Source organism: Sinocyclocheilus grahami, unplaced genomic scaffold, assembly GCF_001515645.1.
Source record: "Sinocyclocheilus grahami isolate Dianchi unplaced genomic scaffold, SAMN03320097.WGS_v1.1 scaffold25.1, whole genome shotgun sequence".
NCBI classification, from domain to species: domain Eukaryota; kingdom Metazoa; phylum Chordata; class Actinopteri; order Cypriniformes; family Cyprinidae; genus Sinocyclocheilus; species Sinocyclocheilus grahami.
Genome location: NW_015505204.1, coordinates 2544415 through 2562237, shown reverse-complemented (window position 1 = coordinate 2562237; position 17823 = coordinate 2544415). Strand labels below are relative to the sequence as shown.

At 36.4% G+C, this 17823-nt stretch overlaps 2 protein-coding genes across 4 annotated transcripts; both read left to right on the top strand.

The window, feature by feature from the left end:
* The first annotated feature begins 72 nt into the window (after nucleotides 1-72).
* Nucleotides 73-7132, top strand: gne (glucosamine (UDP-N-acetyl)-2-epimerase/N-acetylmannosamine kinase). Its single transcript, XM_016250169.1, has 6 exons — nucleotides 73-76; nucleotides 1792-2042; nucleotides 3508-3637; nucleotides 3715-3950; nucleotides 5990-6205; nucleotides 6923-7132. The coding sequence occupies exons 1-6, from the start codon at nucleotides 73-75 to the stop codon at nucleotides 7130-7132; spliced, it is 1047 nt and encodes a 348-aa protein (XP_016105655.1).
* A 1111-nt stretch (nucleotides 7133-8243) lies between these two features.
* Nucleotides 8244-16279, top strand: clta (clathrin, light chain A). 3 transcript variants are annotated; one of them, XM_016249055.1, is made up of 7 exons: nucleotides 8244-8534; nucleotides 10506-10534; nucleotides 12118-12235; nucleotides 12331-12442; nucleotides 13523-13576; nucleotides 14817-14852; nucleotides 15943-16278. In XM_016249055.1, exons 1-7 carry the CDS (start codon nucleotides 8348-8350, stop codon nucleotides 16112-16114), a joined length of 708 nt encoding a protein of 235 aa, XP_016104541.1. In that variant the 5' UTR covers nucleotides 8244-8347; the 3' UTR covers nucleotides 16115-16278. The 3 variants fall into 3 exon arrangements, with proteins under 3 accessions (XP_016104541.1, XP_016104549.1, XP_016104555.1); XM_016249063.1 differs by lacking the exon at nucleotides 14817-14852 and having other exon boundaries at nucleotides 15943-16279; XM_016249069.1 differs by lacking the exons at nucleotides 13523-13576; nucleotides 14817-14852 and having other exon boundaries at nucleotides 8247-8534; nucleotides 15943-16276.
* The last annotated feature ends 1544 nt before the right edge of the window (nucleotides 16280-17823 follow it).

Below are 17823 nucleotides of genomic sequence, written 5' to 3'. Positions count from 1 at the left end.
TGCCCCTCAAAATATCTGTGCACATCACTATGTGTATGTATATAATATATGGAGGAAACCTGTGGTGTGATGATGGGTGAACGCAGCGAAAACTTAGGCTACAGTAGATGGGGAACCTTTTGCTCCCCCATGATATTTCGTAAACTTTATTTATGGCGAACTGCACAGGTGCAGATATTATAAAAATCTATCGATAAACGCACACCGTGTCCTCTGTTTCTCGCTCTGCGCCGCTGCAGTCTGCGGATTGAAATATTGATGCAGGTCAGCTCTTTCTCTTGTTTTTGTTTTTGTTTTGTTTTTTTTCTTTTCTGTTTGTCTTTTCTCAGTTTTTTCCCACTTTTTGTGACTGATAACACTATATACACACTTTTGCTTCCTGAGTACAGCTGCAGTTTCTAGTTCAGATTTTCCAATTGTTGTATCTCGGCCAAATACTGTCCTATCATAACAAACATACATTCAAACATTCAGCTTTCAGATGATGTATAAATCTCAATTTCGAGAAATTGACACTTGAGACTGGTTTTGTGGTCCAGGGTCACATATTATATTTTTATATATTTTTTTAAGTTACTGCAAAAAATAATTATATTTTGACAGTTACTATGATATAAATTTGTGGACATTCCACCCACCCCAAATGTCAGGGCCTTTCTAATGACATTTGCCATTGTATTACTTATATACTATATGCTTTTAGTTTTACATTTTCCATATAGTTTTCATTTTAAATTTGGTTTAAATTTAAGTAATTTGATCTTAGTTTTTGGCATTTTCATAAAAAAAAAAATCTTTTTAACTTAAATTAATTTTTTAGTTTTACTTGTAGTAATTTTAGTGTTTCTACTAAAATTTTGTTTCCGTTAGTTGCCAAGAAAACATTTCAAATTTTAGTTTTTGAAGGTTTTTTCATCTAATATTTCTCTTTCATTTTATTTAAGCTTTATTTCAATTAACTTTTTTATGAGTTTTAGTTAATAACACATAATACAATATGTCATAATTGTAGTTTGAATTAAATGTAAACTCTGGGAAAAAAAATTGAATTGTGACTCTTATGAGCCAGACATTTGGATTAATTGTTCAAAAAACTTTACCAGTTGAAACAACCTTAGGAATCCTTCCCTGAATAAATGCAATAGAAGTGTAGTAGATATATATATATTATATATATAATATATATTTATATCGCTGTGTGTGTGTATATACTTTTTTTATTTCATTATTTTTAATCATATTTGAATAATAATAAATACATTCAATAATAGAATTATTTTCAGTTGTCAGTTTAATTTTTATTTTAAGTTTTAGTCATTTTGTTACTTTTTTGTGATTTAATTTTGATATTTTCTATTAATGATTTATTTTTCCATTATAGTTTAGTGGTAGTAATTAGTACCAGTGTAATAAAAAAAAGTAATTTTAGTACAATTTTAGTATTCCAACTTAAACTTATTTTATTTCCTGAGTTGTCAAAGCAACATTTCTAATGTTCTTTTCTTTTTTGATTTAAGTTTGTTTTTAATATAGTTATGAGCATAAATATATTTCAGTTAATGTTTAATAGTATTCATTAAAAATAACACTGAATGTAATATAGAATTTAAGCTTATTTTTAATTAAAAGTTTTATTAATGAATAAGAACTTATTTTATTTCAGTTAGTTGCCAAGGCAAGTTAAGATTTTTATTTAATATTATATTTTATCACATATTGTTATGGTTGGATCAGTCAGCTCATTTTTGGCCATTCTTAGATAACTCAAATGTAACATAACGTTAAACACAGACCCTGAACATATCCTGTGCGTTCTGGCTCTGTCCGCTAGCTCCAAGATCTACGGTGATGGAAATGCGGTCCAGCGTATCTTGAAGTTCATGCAGTCCATTGACCTTTCTGAGCCACTACAGAAAAAGTTCTGTTTCCCACCGGTGAAGGAATGCATCTCTCAAGATATCGACCACATTTTGGAGACCCAGAGTGCTCTTGCTGTAGATTTGGGGGGGACCAACCTGCGTGTCGCCATCGTCAGTATGAAGGTATGCAGAGCAGACCTCTGGAGTCAGGTGTTCAGATCCTGTTCATCTTTTAGAAGATGCAGGACGTGCACTATGCTCTCAGTACAGCTGTGTTTGCTTATGACAGGATGTGTGTGCCAGACTGTGACGTGTTTTATGCAGCAGGATATGCAGCACTTATGTAAATATTTCATTCATGTGACGCACACAAGTCTGATAGTAAAACGAACAGCGGCAGGTTTGATCAGAAGGGTTGTGTAATCAGCTCTTTCTGTGTGTGAATAGTGCAGTTTCTTGGACTGCAGACTGACAGACTCACCATTAAATATCGAATTAGTTTAATTAAATATTTGGCCATAAATGCTGAATTTAGACATGCACTTATTTCAGATTTATGTATTTTACAATATTACTCATCATTCACTAAAAATATTAATTTATATTTATATTAATCTCAAAATGGCCAGATATCAGCCAATTAATCGCTTTGGCTTATATATTCACCTGTTATTTCATAAACATTATAAAGATCATACTGGTGCTCAAGCAGTCTAAAATGATAAAGTAAATTCCATCTATATTTAAATGTCTACTTGAATGCTGCAATTTGACCAAGTGTTTCATTGGTTTAGGTGTATAGCTATCACAGGGTCCATACTTCCAGTCAGAGTGATGATGGAGCGGTACAAGTGTATGACAAATGATCAAATCAACATTATAAAAGCAAAAAATAATTAAATCTGTTGCTGAAGCAAGGAGAGATTATTATTATGCTGTTTATTTTTATTTTTTAAATTTGCATGCATAAAATTACTGTTCAAAAGTATGGAGTCTATGAAAGTCTCTCTTTTATTTATTTGATCAAAAATACAAAAAATGTCATGTTGTGAAATGTTATAAAATTTTTAAATAACCGTTTTAGATTTTAATATATTTAAAAATGTCATTTATTCCTGTGATGGCGAAGCTGAATTTTCAGCTTTAGTGTTACATGATTCTTCTAATATGCTGATGTGGTGCTCAGGAAACATCTCTTATTTTAAAAAATCATTTTTTTTATTATCAAGGAATGTTTTTAAATAATCATTATTAATATTATCAGTTGTGCTGCTTAATTTTGTGTGATACTTATTTGATTTGATGAGTAGAAAGTCTGAAATAAAAATCATTTGTACCGTAAATGCCTTTACTGTCAATTTAATGCATCCTTGCCTAAAATATTAATTTATTTCGAAAAAAAGAGACTTTCTGACTGATCCCAATTTTTTGAATGGTAGTGTATCTTGCGGAATGTGATTGAGCTAAGAAATTAAAGGTGAAGTCATTTACTATGTAATTTTTCCTGCAGAATTTCATTGTGATGGTTTAATAGTTGGTTGTCTTTGTTGCGTCATATTTGTTTGTTGTTTACATTTCCATGAAATTAGGTGTAAAATATTTTCAAATATTGAGGATTTCAGCTTGTAAATGTGTGCTTGTTTTTCAGGGTAAAGTGGTTAAGAAATATGTCCAGTTGAATCCTAAGACGTTTGAGGAGAGGATAGAGCTGATACTGACCATGTGCAAACAGGCCATGGCTGACGCCGTTCACCTCAACTGCAGAATCCTGGGTGTCGGTATGTCTGCGTTTGTCCCAGGTCTTTTTCTATGTGTCTATAAATTCACTCACTCATTCACTGTCCATTTCTTTCAGGTGTGAGCACAGGGGGTCGAGTGAACCCACAAGATGGGATAGTCCTCCACTCCACTAAGCTAATCAACGAGTGGAGTTCGGTGGACATCCGTACACCTCTTTCTAGTGCACTTCATCTCCCCGTTTGGGTCGATAATGATGGCAACTGCGCCGCCCTTGCTGAGAGGAAGTTTGGCCATGGGAAAGGCATGGAGAACTTTGTCACCATTATCACTGGAACCGGTCCGTTCCCTTTAGTAAATCCATTTCTGTTAGTTGCTAGGGGTGACGGGCTTTCTCTTTTGTTTGATAATGCAAAGAATGAGACCTGACAGAAAGTGGGATTAAAGCTGACAGACTGGTCACACTGGTTATTTAGGTTACTGCAATCTTATTGTACCCTTAGAGCAGTGGTCGCCGACCAGTCGATCCTGAAAATAACAGTAAAATAAGTTCAAAAATGCATTACATTTCTGGGGTTATATTAATGTATCACTGAAGGGAACTGTCTTGAGAAAAGTTTCGATGGCAATGGCATTTTCTTCTCCGTATAAAGCGCAGCTCTGCTTTGTTTTCAGCGGTAAACAAGGAAACGCTACATTGCGGTCGGTTCATAAGCAGTGTTGCCAAGTCCGCGGTTTTCCCGCGGAATTGGGCTACTTTAACACTGTTGCACTGTTGAAGCGACCACAATATAGTGAATATTTAGCACCTGGAGTGTGAATTTTACTGGAAGATCCCCGCCGAAAAACGTGTTTCTCGCACAAAACGATCGTTTCATGTCTTAGGACATCAATGTGTCGTCACGAGCCGCAGGGTTTAATTTGGATTTGTCTGTGCATGTTTTTTTTACTCTCATAGATTTTGTTACCATTGCCATGCATTATACGACTGAGACTGTAACGGTTAAAGTTAAAAATCATCATATGTGTTCTACTGAAGAAACAAAGTCACCTACATCTTGGATGCCCTGGGGATAAACATCAGATTTTCATCTTTGAATGAACTATCCCTTTAAAGCCAGTTTGTTTGTTATAAAGCAAATAGCCAATAAATAAATTTGCTTAAAAATCCAATTTGCTAGTTAAAAAAGAAAGAAAGAAATCTGAATTCTGAATCAGCTATGACCGGCGCATCTCTAATTAAAATACTAAGTAAAAGGCCTCAAATTTGAAGTACAATTTGGGATGTCTTTTTCTATCAATTCTTCAATAGGTAGATCTTATCTTTCATAAAGGCTGAGGTCAGGTATCTTGGGCCTAACAAGGTTGGTGACCACTGCCTTAGAGGGTAATTCTCAAGAAACGGTGCTAATTATGCCAGATTTTTTTTTGTCCATTTGAAAAGGTTACAGCTGAAATCTCTTTATTTAAATGATATATTATAATATAATTATATTAAAGATTTTATACATAATATTAATAATGTAAATGTGTATATTTTTATTTTATAAATTAATAATTTAAATGATAAATTTGATATATTAATATTTACTTCGCCATTCAAATATTTGGGGCCAGCAAGATTTTTTTATTTTTTTTATTTATACATTTATTCAGCAAGAATGCATTAATTTGATCAAAAGTGACAGTAAATACAGTTATAATGCTACAAAATATTTCTATTTGGATTAAATGCTGTTGAACTTTCTATTAATCAAAGAATCCTGATCCAGTTTCCACAAAAATATTAAGCAGCACAACTGAGCATCAAATCAGCGTATTAGAATGATTTCTGAAGGATCATGTGGTTTTGGAAAAATGCTTTAATTGTTTCGGGGACTGTTTGATTACTGTTCATGCATGATTTTTTTTAAGTCAGTGGTACAGTGCACGACAGGTGTCAGGTTACTACTTAATCTGATATTGGACATAAAATACTTGGAAATGTTCATTCAGAACTGCTTCTCAAATCACTTCCTTACACAGGAAGTCTGCCGTAGAATATCTTTAAAGTTTTTAGACCATAAACCTACTTATTAAGATGTTTAATAATACTTTTTTACAAATTATTAATAGATACAAGTGCTAGTTCTTTTGGGTTCATTTTCTGAAAGAAAGCAGTGAGTGTATATACTCTGCATTTAGTTTACAATGGAATTATTCAATAAAAAAATGAAAAGGTGTTATAATAATATACCATATCATAAGAGTATATAATAAGACTATATACTGTATATTGTAAGACTATTTTTACAAGGCTATTTACAAATTTTTCCGTTGTCATTAAAGTCTCGTTATTTTACATAGTTTCCCGATATGATTTATTGTATATAACTATTGCTCTTCTATACTAGGACCGCGGGGCAGACTGTGCGAAGTTTCAGAAGAGTGAGCTGGAGTTTAAGTTCAATAAGAAAGCTCTGGAGCGGCCGTACACCTCCAAACACTCCTGGGGGAAAACATACGGAGAGCACAAGCGCCATCTAGAGTTCAGCCACGAGCAGTACAGAGAGCTGCAGCAGTACGCTAAAGAAGTGGGCATCTTCTTCACTGCGTCCGGAATGGACGAGGTGAGCGGGTTACAGCCGCAGAACGCATGCGCAGACTATTAGACTAACATCTGTATTTGATTTATTTTGGCTTCAGGTTTACCGATAGCAAGGAAAAATAACAGGAGCCTGCTGATTACATCAAATACCAAAAGTCATGTGTGTTGTTATTTTTCTCTTTAGTCATGTGAATCTTACAGCTGGCTCGTACAAAAGTACTGTAGCAGTACCTTGGGAAAGTGATGCTTTACGCTGATGTGCTCCTATATTATAACCAAGAATGTCATGGATGTTAATTGTAGTATTTTTTTTTTGTCTGCTTGTGTGTTTAAGATGGCTGTAGAATTCCTGCAGGAGCTCAATGTGCCTTTTTTTAAAGTTGGATCTGGAGACACCAACAACTTCCCCTACCTCAAAAAAACTGCCCAAAAAGGTGCCATTTTTATATTAAAATGTATTATTATTATTATTGTCCTCACAAACAATCAATAAGATGTAAAACTGCATTCCTGTTCTTCCTGTTTCCTTCCAAAACATCCTGTCTTAACTTTTTTTTTTTTTAAACCATCATCTTTATCCATTGGCTACCCAGTATCACTACTCCTCCTTAACTTTGCTTCTTCTCTTTTATGTTGGTGGGATGTTTGTTTTGAACGGCACAACCACATTGTCATCAAGTAATCTGCTCCGTCAAAACATTCCTATAATTCCTCTTCTACATCTTTCACTCCTCTCTAGCTCGGGAAATCTGTGGTGGCCAAGACGGCCATCCCGAAAGGTACAGAACTGACCCTTGACATGCTGACTGTGAAAGTAGCAGAACCTAAGGGTGTAGCTCCAGAAGACATCTTCCAGCTGGTGGGGAAGAAAGTGACAATAGACATCGATGAGGATGAGAGCGTCACTGAGGATGCAGTCGACAACTACGGCAAAAAAGCCAAAGCTTGAGGAAAACCGTCTCCGCCTGTCATTCTTCATCAGACTGGAAAGAAATCGAGATACTTTAGCCAAAATTAAATGCATTATTCTAGAACTGCAGTTAAGATGGCATTGTTTTGTCTGATAGGCAGACAGAGACAAATGCAACAATACAACAAATGCTTTTAATTCTGTTAATATGGATTATTACTTGCCAAATACTGTTGAATAAATAATGGAGCTAAAAACCATGGAAATCTGTCTTATTTTGAAGGTGAATTAATGGAATCCATAGAAATGACCAATCTAATTGGTTAATACCATGTGAGTGATTTGATTTTTTGTGTGTGTGTGTATATACTGTGTGTGTGTCATGGTAGCACCAGAATAGTTTTTTTTTTAAATACCATGGTACATGAATGCAGGATATGACCATTACATGTTGTTTGTTTATTTATTTACTGGGATAGAATCAGGGGTTTTCCTTTGCAACTAACATGACACAGAAATCTTGCTTTCAGTTCACCTTCAAAGTCGAGCATGATTCTTTCTGTGAAGGGCACGACGCTGTCAGTGTTTCATGACAAACCCTGTTTATATTCGTTATAGATTGATACGTATGCAATCCCATATTGCTGCAACGCCCTATCAGGGCACGCGGATGATCACGGGATTCGCACAGCCACGGTTTAGTCATTTTATTGGTCGGCGACTCAACTTCTCGCCATTTGTATGGACAATACCATGGTACATGAATGCAGGATATGACCATTACATGTTGTTTGTTTATTTATTTACTGGGATAGAATCAGGTGTTTTCCTTTGCAACTAACATGACACAGAAATCTTGCTTTCAGTTCACCTTCAAAGTCGAGCATGATTCTTTCTGTGAAGGGCACGACGCTGTCAGTGTTTCATGACAAACCCTGTTTATATTCGTTATAGATTGATACGTATGCAATCCCATATTGCTGCAACGCCCTATCAGGGCACGCGGATGATCACGGGATTCGCACAGCCACGGTTTAGTCATTTTATTGGTCGGCGACTCAACTTCTCGCCATTTGTATGGACAATAGAACTGCTCATCAAAAATACACAACTCCGATTGGTTGAGCGCCAGTTTCCTTCGCGGCCGTTCTTCTCTTAAGCACCTCCCCCTCTGACATTGGAGCCGTCGACGAGGAAGACAGTAGGGTGGTTTGTGGTTTCAGTTGTTCTCACTCCAAACTCATTTAGGGAGCCATGGACGATTTTGATATGCTCAGTGCCCCTCAAGGAAGCGCAGGAAACGGTGTGGGGGCAGACGAGGACCCGGCGGCAGCATTTCTGGCCCAGCAGGAGAGTGAAATCGCGGGCATCGAGAATGACGAGGGCTTCAGCATCCTGGACAGCGGAGAAGTGCCTTCATCCCTGAACCAAGACCCCGACGGTGGGCTTACACGACATCGATAAAGAAACAAAAAAATAACGTTACTCTCTTTATAATCTTAAAAGCGATCAGTCAGACACCCAAGCAAAGAACTGTTTAACTCGCTCGTTAGCCAGCTAGCCTGCATTCAGAGCTCTATGTGTAACGTTATATGATGTAACGCGGAGTGTGGATAAATAATACGTGCTGTGCTGTGTATATAGATCACTGCCAAAAACGTGTTCAAATAGCTATTTAAGTGTCCTAATGTTTTACTTAATGGACTGGTAACGTTAGTTGAAGGAAAATGGCGTTATCTGTCGTTAACTCGGCTCTTTATGCATCTCCCTCTGGTATCTGGTAACATTAGACCTCTCATTTAACGGTTTAATTGAGGAGATAATTTTCTCTTTGAACACAAATTTGCCGATTTTTTGAGTCGATTGATTACTGTAGTAAGTTACCGTTAATGGTTGTATCAGCAAAATTCCAGTTCCTTGAACGTTGATGGAGTTTTTATTATATAATGACCTTTGGACTAAAAGCTGTGTGTGTGTGAGAGAGAGAGCGAGAGAGTAGTTCCTATAACGTTATATATTTATAATGAAGTGTCCAGGCATCTTTTAGATTCGGTTATGACAGGACCACTGCTGTATATTCAAACGCATTGAGATGCCTATTTAGACAGCATTAAATGGCATCAAAGCCGCCATGGAAGTATAAAAAGCGTATTGCGTGTTTAAACGCGCCCTAATCCACGAAAATGAGTGATTTGAACCCACATTTGATGGCCTAAAATATTCTATTCAACAGTTCGAACATGCTTGTCATGTTCGGCCAGAGATGATCGATTTGAACTCCACTGTGATGGCCAAAATGTTTTGTTTGAAAGATTCTATAGTGTCTTCGATGCCCAAAAACACTTACACATTTGGCAGATGCTTTTATCCAAAGCGAGTTGCATAAGGGATTCATATTTAATAGTTCATACGTTCACAGTTAGTCTTTTTAGGTAGGCAGCTCACTAAGGTATACATCTCCATCACAAGTATCTCATGGCTGATTGAATCTCTATAGGTACCTAAACTATAATTACACCTTTTCAATTTAATTTAATACCATGGACTGACTGAAATTATTGTATTTTGGAGGCCTTTGCCTTGGTTTGTAATCACACCTTACATTATCAATCTACACAAGTGTCTGGTGTTCCCTTTTTACTGGCCGTTGGCTTGAATGTTGCTTTGGCCGAAAGTTTTGAATAAATGATGATGGGGATGTTGTTTCACAGGCACAAAGGCACGGTCTGGCTTAGGTCTAGGATGACTGAAGACAACAGTCGTAGTACAGTACAGTCTGCAGAAAATCAGTCAGGGCTGCGTACTGTCTGTTCATTAATTCAGGCTTGGGTTAAAAATGGATTTTCATCTGCTGAATATATGTAGTCTTTTAATAATTGTATGCTTGGTATGTATTTCTTGATGAAAATGTTGGTGTTACTGATTAAATCACTTCTAGTAAAGAAATGCTACATGATGTTTTCCACTGATTCAGGAAGAAAGGAAAAGAAGTCAGCAAAAGCAGAGACTTAGGCAGGAGGAAAGACTGTATATCCTGTCCCACAATTCAACACTAAAATAATGCTTTGTCATGGACTATACGTTATTGCAAAATAACTGCTGTTTTTTTAAAAACCCTTTTTTGACAGATGCCTTTATCCAAAGTGACTTCCATTGCATTCAAGTTATGCATAATTTTTTCAGTTTCATGCATTCCCTGGGAATCAAACCCACAGCCTTCGCTTGTTGGCGGCATGCTCTACTGTTTGAGCTACAGGAAGGCTAAATAGCCTTTGTCTAATGTGTTTTCACTCAGTGACTGAGGGTGATTCATACAGATGGATTGTATGCGAAATTGCGAATCATGAAAAATTGACCGAAAATTGACTATTTTTAACACACCCATGTTCTTCTCTCTCTTTTATCTTGGCAGGTGGAGCACTGAATGGAGATCTGCACGGGGTAAGACTTTGATGGCTTATTTCTTGTGTTCCATCAAACTCGGAACACAATTTTTTAAATATTACATAGTTGTATTTTTTTTTTAAAGATAGAATTGTCTTTAATGTATTTATAATACAGATGATAGGAAATGCAGTGTGCATGAGAACAGAACAAAAGACTAAATCTAGACTTGCTTTAAACCTTTGGTTCCTTTCAAGCACTGGTTCTAAATAGCTAGATGAATTTATTAACGCTGTAATTTCATACATGAATTTCTAAGTTAATTTCTAAACATGATGAAAAATGTACGTTTTTCAGCATAAAGTAAACACCTTTTTTTTGGTGATATTTCAAGATTAAAGCAACTTAGGTTTACTTGTTTATCCATACATAATTTTTTAGGAAAACCATCTTAAAATGTGTCAAATAAGTAGGGCTGCCCCTTAATAGTACCAGAAGAGGCTTGGAAAGGAAAGAAAAAAAATCCACATTGGCGAAGTCACACAGATCGTTAACAGCTGGTCTATGTGGTAATACAGTACATCCGGCAGGACATCCAAAACGCTCACCTATCATTCATTCATCAATGTAAGTATTAGCAGCTTTACATGGCCACTCAATCTATTGAAGTGTATGTGCGAAGTGTGGAAGCTGAACAGTAGCGCTCACTGCAGGACAGATGGAAGCACCGGTGCGCTCATTTGCTCTTAAAATACTCTGTAATTTTTGGTCATACAGATAAGAGTAATACATCTTTCAAATCTGTAAAGACGCTACGTTTATTTGTGTGCATTTACAATAACAACAAAACGCGCTTTTGTAAAATAATGAATGCAAACAGGATGCACTTTCTGGCATCTCGGTCTCCGTGAACTTGAGCGCGAAACTCTGTGTAGGCTATATCTTTGCCTTACAGACATTAAAAATATATCTATAGAGAGTGAAATGTCTACTTTCAAATGGAAGACAAATATTTTCAGATTATGTAATCCGTATGAAACATGCAAGGCACTTATGGTGCTTGAATGCTTATTAGGCTATGTAGGCAATTAAAGGCTCATTATAATGATTTAAATGGTTTATTAATAAGCGTGCGATTAGTCGACTAATGCTTAAAATGAACGACTTCTAGTCGACCAGAAAAATCCATAGTCGAGGGCAGCCCTACAAATAAGTTACATCAATCAGGCTTTTGAGAAATGTTTATTTCAAAATCATCAAGTATGAGCTCTATTTTCTCACTATATACCACACTCTATAGGCCATAAAAGCCTATTGTATCAAATGTGTTGCAGTAAATAAAATGCACTAAAAAAGAAGCCTAAAGATAATAAACTGTTCCATTTTAAAATTGCTTTTATGACGTAACTTATATGACAGGCTTTACAGTGTAAACTTTGCCTGTGATCAGGAAAGTGAATGCCTAGTGTTACTAGTCACTCACATTTTAACAAGCCAGTTTTGTATTTCCAATTAAAATACATAAACTTGAATAATTAAAATTATTGACAAATCACTCATCCAAATGAAGTGCATCAACTAAACAGTATACTGAGATTGTATGGTTTGGACTGCTGATTATTGCTGCTTGTGTTCTGTAGGAGAGTAACGGTCCTTCAGATTTGTATGCGGCCATCTCCAGTGCTGATCGGTTGCAGGCCGAGCCGGAGAGCTTGAGGAAGTGGAGAGAGGAGCAGCATGAGAGGCTGGAGCAGCTTGGTAACTTGAGCATAGACGTATATGTTCTCCTTAAGATATATTAAAACTATAAGGTTCATTTAGGGCTGACCGATGTTCCCTCTGCTGTTTTTCAGATGCTAACTCCCGTAAGCAGGAGGCAGAGTGGAAGGAGAAAGCGAAGCTGGAGCTGGAGGAGTGGCACACCAGGCAGAACGAGCAGCTGGAGAAGACCAAAGTCAACAACAGGTACACGACACTATTCAAGCAGCTGAATCTATAGAAGAGGCCTAGTTTCTCTCTTGCTGTTTTGGTTACAAAAGCACTAGAAAGTGCATGGCTTCTCCATCGTACTCGACATCAAGTTGTATGCATTACATGACTTGCTCACCAATGGATCCTCTGCAGTGAATGGGTGCCGCCAGAATGAGTCCAAACAGCTGATAAAAACATCACAATAATCCACACGACTCCAGTCCATCAGTTCATGTCTTGTGAAAGCATTTGAACTTTAAACCATTGCTTCTGGCCAAAATGCGAGTCTATAATCAAGAATAAACTTCCAGCAAGTTTTCAATTTTGGGTGAACTGTTCCAGTAAAGAATAGTTGACTCAAAAATTGAACTTTTAATTTACCCAGCCTCATTTTTCGGTCTAGTAAATAGTGGCTCAAACATTCACAACATTCAAAATACAAATTTTGAGTAACGTAAGAGTGAGGATAATCATTTAGTCTAACCATTTTATGATGTTGTGACTAATGATATGAGAGGACAGTGAAGAAGCAATGTGATTGTGCCCTTGGACTCTTCTGCAGTGTTTTGGTCACATGATCATGCCTCATCCAATCCGAAGCAGTTACTATATCTATGATTGCCACAAGATGTTGTATTTAGCTATTAGAATGGAATAAGGAGCTCTATGGAAAGCTCTTTCTGCTTCAGTGAAGCATTTGAATTAACTTTATCAGTAGACATGCTGAAAGAAAAGTAAGCGATATTGGGTCAAAAGTTACGTTTCCATTCCATCCCAGGGGAAATTATGAGTATGTTTTGGTACAAATAAAATAAAAATAAAAATGACATGTCTCCGCTTTCTGTAAAGCTGTCCTAATTCCTCTGAATGTGAATTCCTTGTTTCTGTGTGTCCTGTTTGTCTCTGCCTTTCTCTCTCGTGTGCCGTGTTGTCTACTTTTATGTACTTGGCCTGGTCTTAACACTGGTATGGTAACACTGCAGTGTGTTCTGGCTCTGTATGAGTGTTATTTTTCTCCTTTTTACCACTCTCTCTGTTCTCTCCTGCTTCGCTGCTCTCCTCTGGGACTCCCAGGGTGCTGGATGAGGATTTCTACAAACAACCCTTCGCTGATCTGATTGGTTATGTGTATGTTGCTAAACTAACATCCTTTCTTTTCACATGCATCTCGACTTTTTTTCATCACCTGTTCCTCTTACACATTTCTAACCAAACTTTTGGTTCACTTCATATTAAAAACAGGGTGATTTAGTTTTTTTGTGTTTTTTTTTTAGACTAATTGGACAAATAATTCTGCACTATGCATGTTGTAAATTTTTTCCGCCCCTTCCTCATGTTTAAGTTACATATCAGATGTTATATCCATCTTGCTCATTCAGTCTTCTCATTTGTCACGTTTGTATTTTTTTTCTTGTTAATTTTAACCATTTTTTTTGTCATTTGTTTGTCATGCATTTGTCACAATGTCTGCACTTTCTTGATATTCAAGATATGTCTAAACATTTGTATAAATTAGTCAGTTATTTATTGTCTAGCATTAATATTAATTGATATTATTTATTATACTAGTTGTATTTAGTGCAGTAGTAGCGTCTTTGTAATACAGCACGAGTGAATTTCTAAGCAACTACGTGTCTAGTCAGTCAATAAATAAATAAACCAGCCAGTGGTGCAATTGCTAAAAATGTTTTTTCCTCATGTTTTATTTTTAATTTTAATGTTACCAAAGTTCAACATCTTTTTTTTTTTTTTTTTAATCACTTTTTCTATTAATTAAGGCACACTAGATCTTTTTATTTATTTATTTATTTTTTTAATTTATTTATCTTTGATATCTTAATATTACATTATTGGTTGGCAAGACTGTCAATTAATTTTGTTAGTGACTTCCATTTGTTGGCTGATTCCTATCTCAACATGGTCAAATGTTTAGTTTAGTTTTTTTTTTATAAACCGACTTGGGTTTGTACTTTGGCCGGACACCTAGTTGCTTCTGTTAGATGGAATATTTTAGAGTACGGTGTGCCTAGATTGAGCAAAGCTGTCCCAGACTAGAACTGTAACTGTCCTCTTAGTTCTGCAGCCCTCATCATGGACCTCTTACCGCTTCTGCCTATTCTGCAGATCTATTATAAACATTAGCTGCTTTTCTTTTGCTTGGTAAATGTCTCTCAACTGAAGCACCAGTTGAGATACATCAATGACGGCTGCAAGCTAAGCGCACTTAGAAACACTCCTAAGATGACTTGGGTTTTGAACAGTGCATGCCTGCTTTGGTCATCTGCATAATCTCATTACTTTTGGTTTTCTATATATCTGACTTGTGATCTGTTTCTCCTTGTTTTTCTTTTCTCTATGCACCTTTAAGCACTCACATTAACCATCCTTGCTACCGCCTAGACCAGTTAAGTAAAAAAAAGTACAAAAATAAAAAATAAAGACAAGACAACCAAATATGCTCCGGGAACAAACACCATTTATTGCCAATTTCTACACCAATGAATTGCTGTTTTTATTATCAACATGTTTCTGCTAAAGATAAGATTCTGGATGTCCTTTTGTGGTGATGTGTTGGTGCACTAGTCCTGTGCGTTGATGTAGTTGATTGTGACCGTGATTTACCTCATTGGCTTTTCATACCCATTTTGCTGTGCATATTGTGTGATAGTGGAGAGGCTAATGCAACTCTACCTGACTGAGTCCACGGCAGGGGAAAGGGTTGGTAATGGGCCGGGAGGAAACGGGAATAGTCGAATATGGTCTCCAAAAGCTCTCTGAAGATTTTTTTGATTTATGTTAAGAGCTCTTTAGTGTTTGGCTTGCTAGAAACTTGGTTTAGTTCCCCCATGCTCAGCAGAAGGCCCCGCTTTTGGTCACTGCCAACGCATGGCACTTTCAGCCTTTGCACAGAGATTTAGTGGTTAAAATAAGCTAATTGGCCTGTCAATTGCTACGTTGAAGCCAGGCTCATTAGCGTACACGATTCCTTGACATTCCTCCAACCGTCAAGAAACGAGGAATGTCCCACAATATAAGGAATTTCAAAGTACAACAAATTGTTTTAACCAACTGAATCGCTGCAAAATTTCATTGTGGCTGTTCTGGAACCTTTTCCTGCCTTCAAGATCAAGACTAGCTCTGGTAATGGTGGGTTGGGGGCATGATGCTCAAACTACCATCTGTTTTGGATGTGGTCACCTGAAGAATGTCTCTATGAATGTGTTCTTGTTGGATGTAAATAACCATTGAGTTTCACCCAGACACAGAGCTGCTTTGGTACACTTGCCTCTTACCTCCTAAAGAAGAACCTCAGGAAACATTTGAACCAATTTTAGAAGCTCCTTTTTGTAAACGCAATTTCAAAAACCTGTGAGTTTGCTGGAAAGTAGTTTTTCTCATGATGTAAACATACAGGAGGTCAGCAGTTGTGTGCTTAAGCGGGACGTGTCTGAGAGTGTTTCTGTCCCAAGCTGATTGTGATCTCTCATCGGCAGGGCGGCTGAGGAAGCCATGGTGTCTGAGCTGGATGAGAACAGTCCCGGCACGGAATGGGAGCGCGTGGCGCGCCTTTGCGATTTCAACCCCAAGACTAGCAAGCAGGCCAAGGACGTCTCCCGCATGCGTTCAGTCCTCATCTCTCTTAAACAGGCCCCGCTCGTTCGCTAAGCTCCGCCTCTGGAGTCTTTTAAAAACCACAAGTCCCAGCAGCCATTGGGTTTCACAACATCGATTGATTCCTTTGTGGTCCCATCCCAATGGTTTTGAGCTCAATTTCCATATATAAATAATCTATATATTATATTATAACATAATATGATATGGGTTTATCTATACATGTTTATATACATACATATATATATATATATATATATATATATAACAATGTTGCTCAGATTGTTTTTATTTTTGGCGTCTGTTTTAAGGACCAAACTCCATGTTCATTTTTCCACGTAGAGACGGTGTGTGGCATTGTGACACTATCAATCTATGCATTTCCCTCATAAGCTGTTCGGGAATACAGTACTAAACGTCTTGTGTATGTTGTATACAGATGGTGGATATTAGCCTATGTGTTTGTAACTATGTACATAAAGACTGGTCCTCTACACTTCATTGTGAGGTTATGGCACAAGTTGTTGAAGAACAGAGCTGTACCCCAGTGAATGTCGCCTCGTTTTCCATTCTGTTTCAGTATGATTAAACACAATTGAAATGTTTGAAAAGTGTTTGTGAAGCAATTTTTGTTGTTGTGTTTACATTGTTTGGGAAAAGAAAAATGAATACTTTCTGTAATGATAAATATGTGGGAAATATTAATTTGTGCATGTAAGAACTAATTTGATGTCTGCTCATGAAGATATTGAAACGTAATCCACGTTTGGAGTGTTACTCCATGGTTACTATAGTCGATATGTTTAGATTTTTTTACATTAGGTTATTTTTAGCATTTGACAATGTTTTAATTTTAATTTCCTTTTTCAGGTCTAGCATTTTTCTAGACTCCAGAGGCCTCATTTATTAAATGTGCGTACGCACCGATTTGACCTTAGAGTGTGCATTCGCTAAAATCCACGGCGACGTTCATATTTATAAAAACGGTCTTTGACGTGGAAAAGTACCTTCCGCCACAGTGTCTGAGCAGACGTACACACTTTTCTTTGTGGCAAAGTCAGAGTACTGCAGCTATTTGAACATCTAAGCTGCCATAATAATAAAAGCGGTGTACATGCAAGCACCGAATTCATCATAAACAACAAAGATGCAGTGTAAGAGATTAATTGTGCAGTGTAGCCAGATTTTTTATTAACGGGAGTTTTTGCGAGATTAAATAAGACATCAGCCTTAAACTTTGTTTTTGTCATTTACATGAGTCATATTTGTATAAAATACACTATTTTGTGTCAGTACATTAATGGCACATTTGAGCAGCATTAATAAACTGTAAATATAAAGAAATAGCAAATCACATGCAGGTTTTCTCAGACCGGAGACCATAATAGTGTAATAATTTATTTTATGATATGAAACGTCCAATTTTTCTTTCAATGTTTTTTAAAGTTTTGCAAGAATTTCGTGATACGAAGCTTTTTATTAGTTGTCATAGTAAGTGATTTTAAAAGTAGGATGGCTCACTTTTTATAAGATGACAACATTTTACTTGAATTCGTAGTTTATTCTTACTTTTGGAAACCTAATTGTTTTATATTTACTACAACAACAACTACTACTACTATTATTATTTCTGTTGTTTCTAGAAGTAGCAATTTTGATAATAGTCAATAGAAAAAAATATAACCACACACACATTGTTTGTCCACAGGATAATTACACATTAAAGGGGTCATATGACGTTGCTAAAAAGAACATTATGTTGT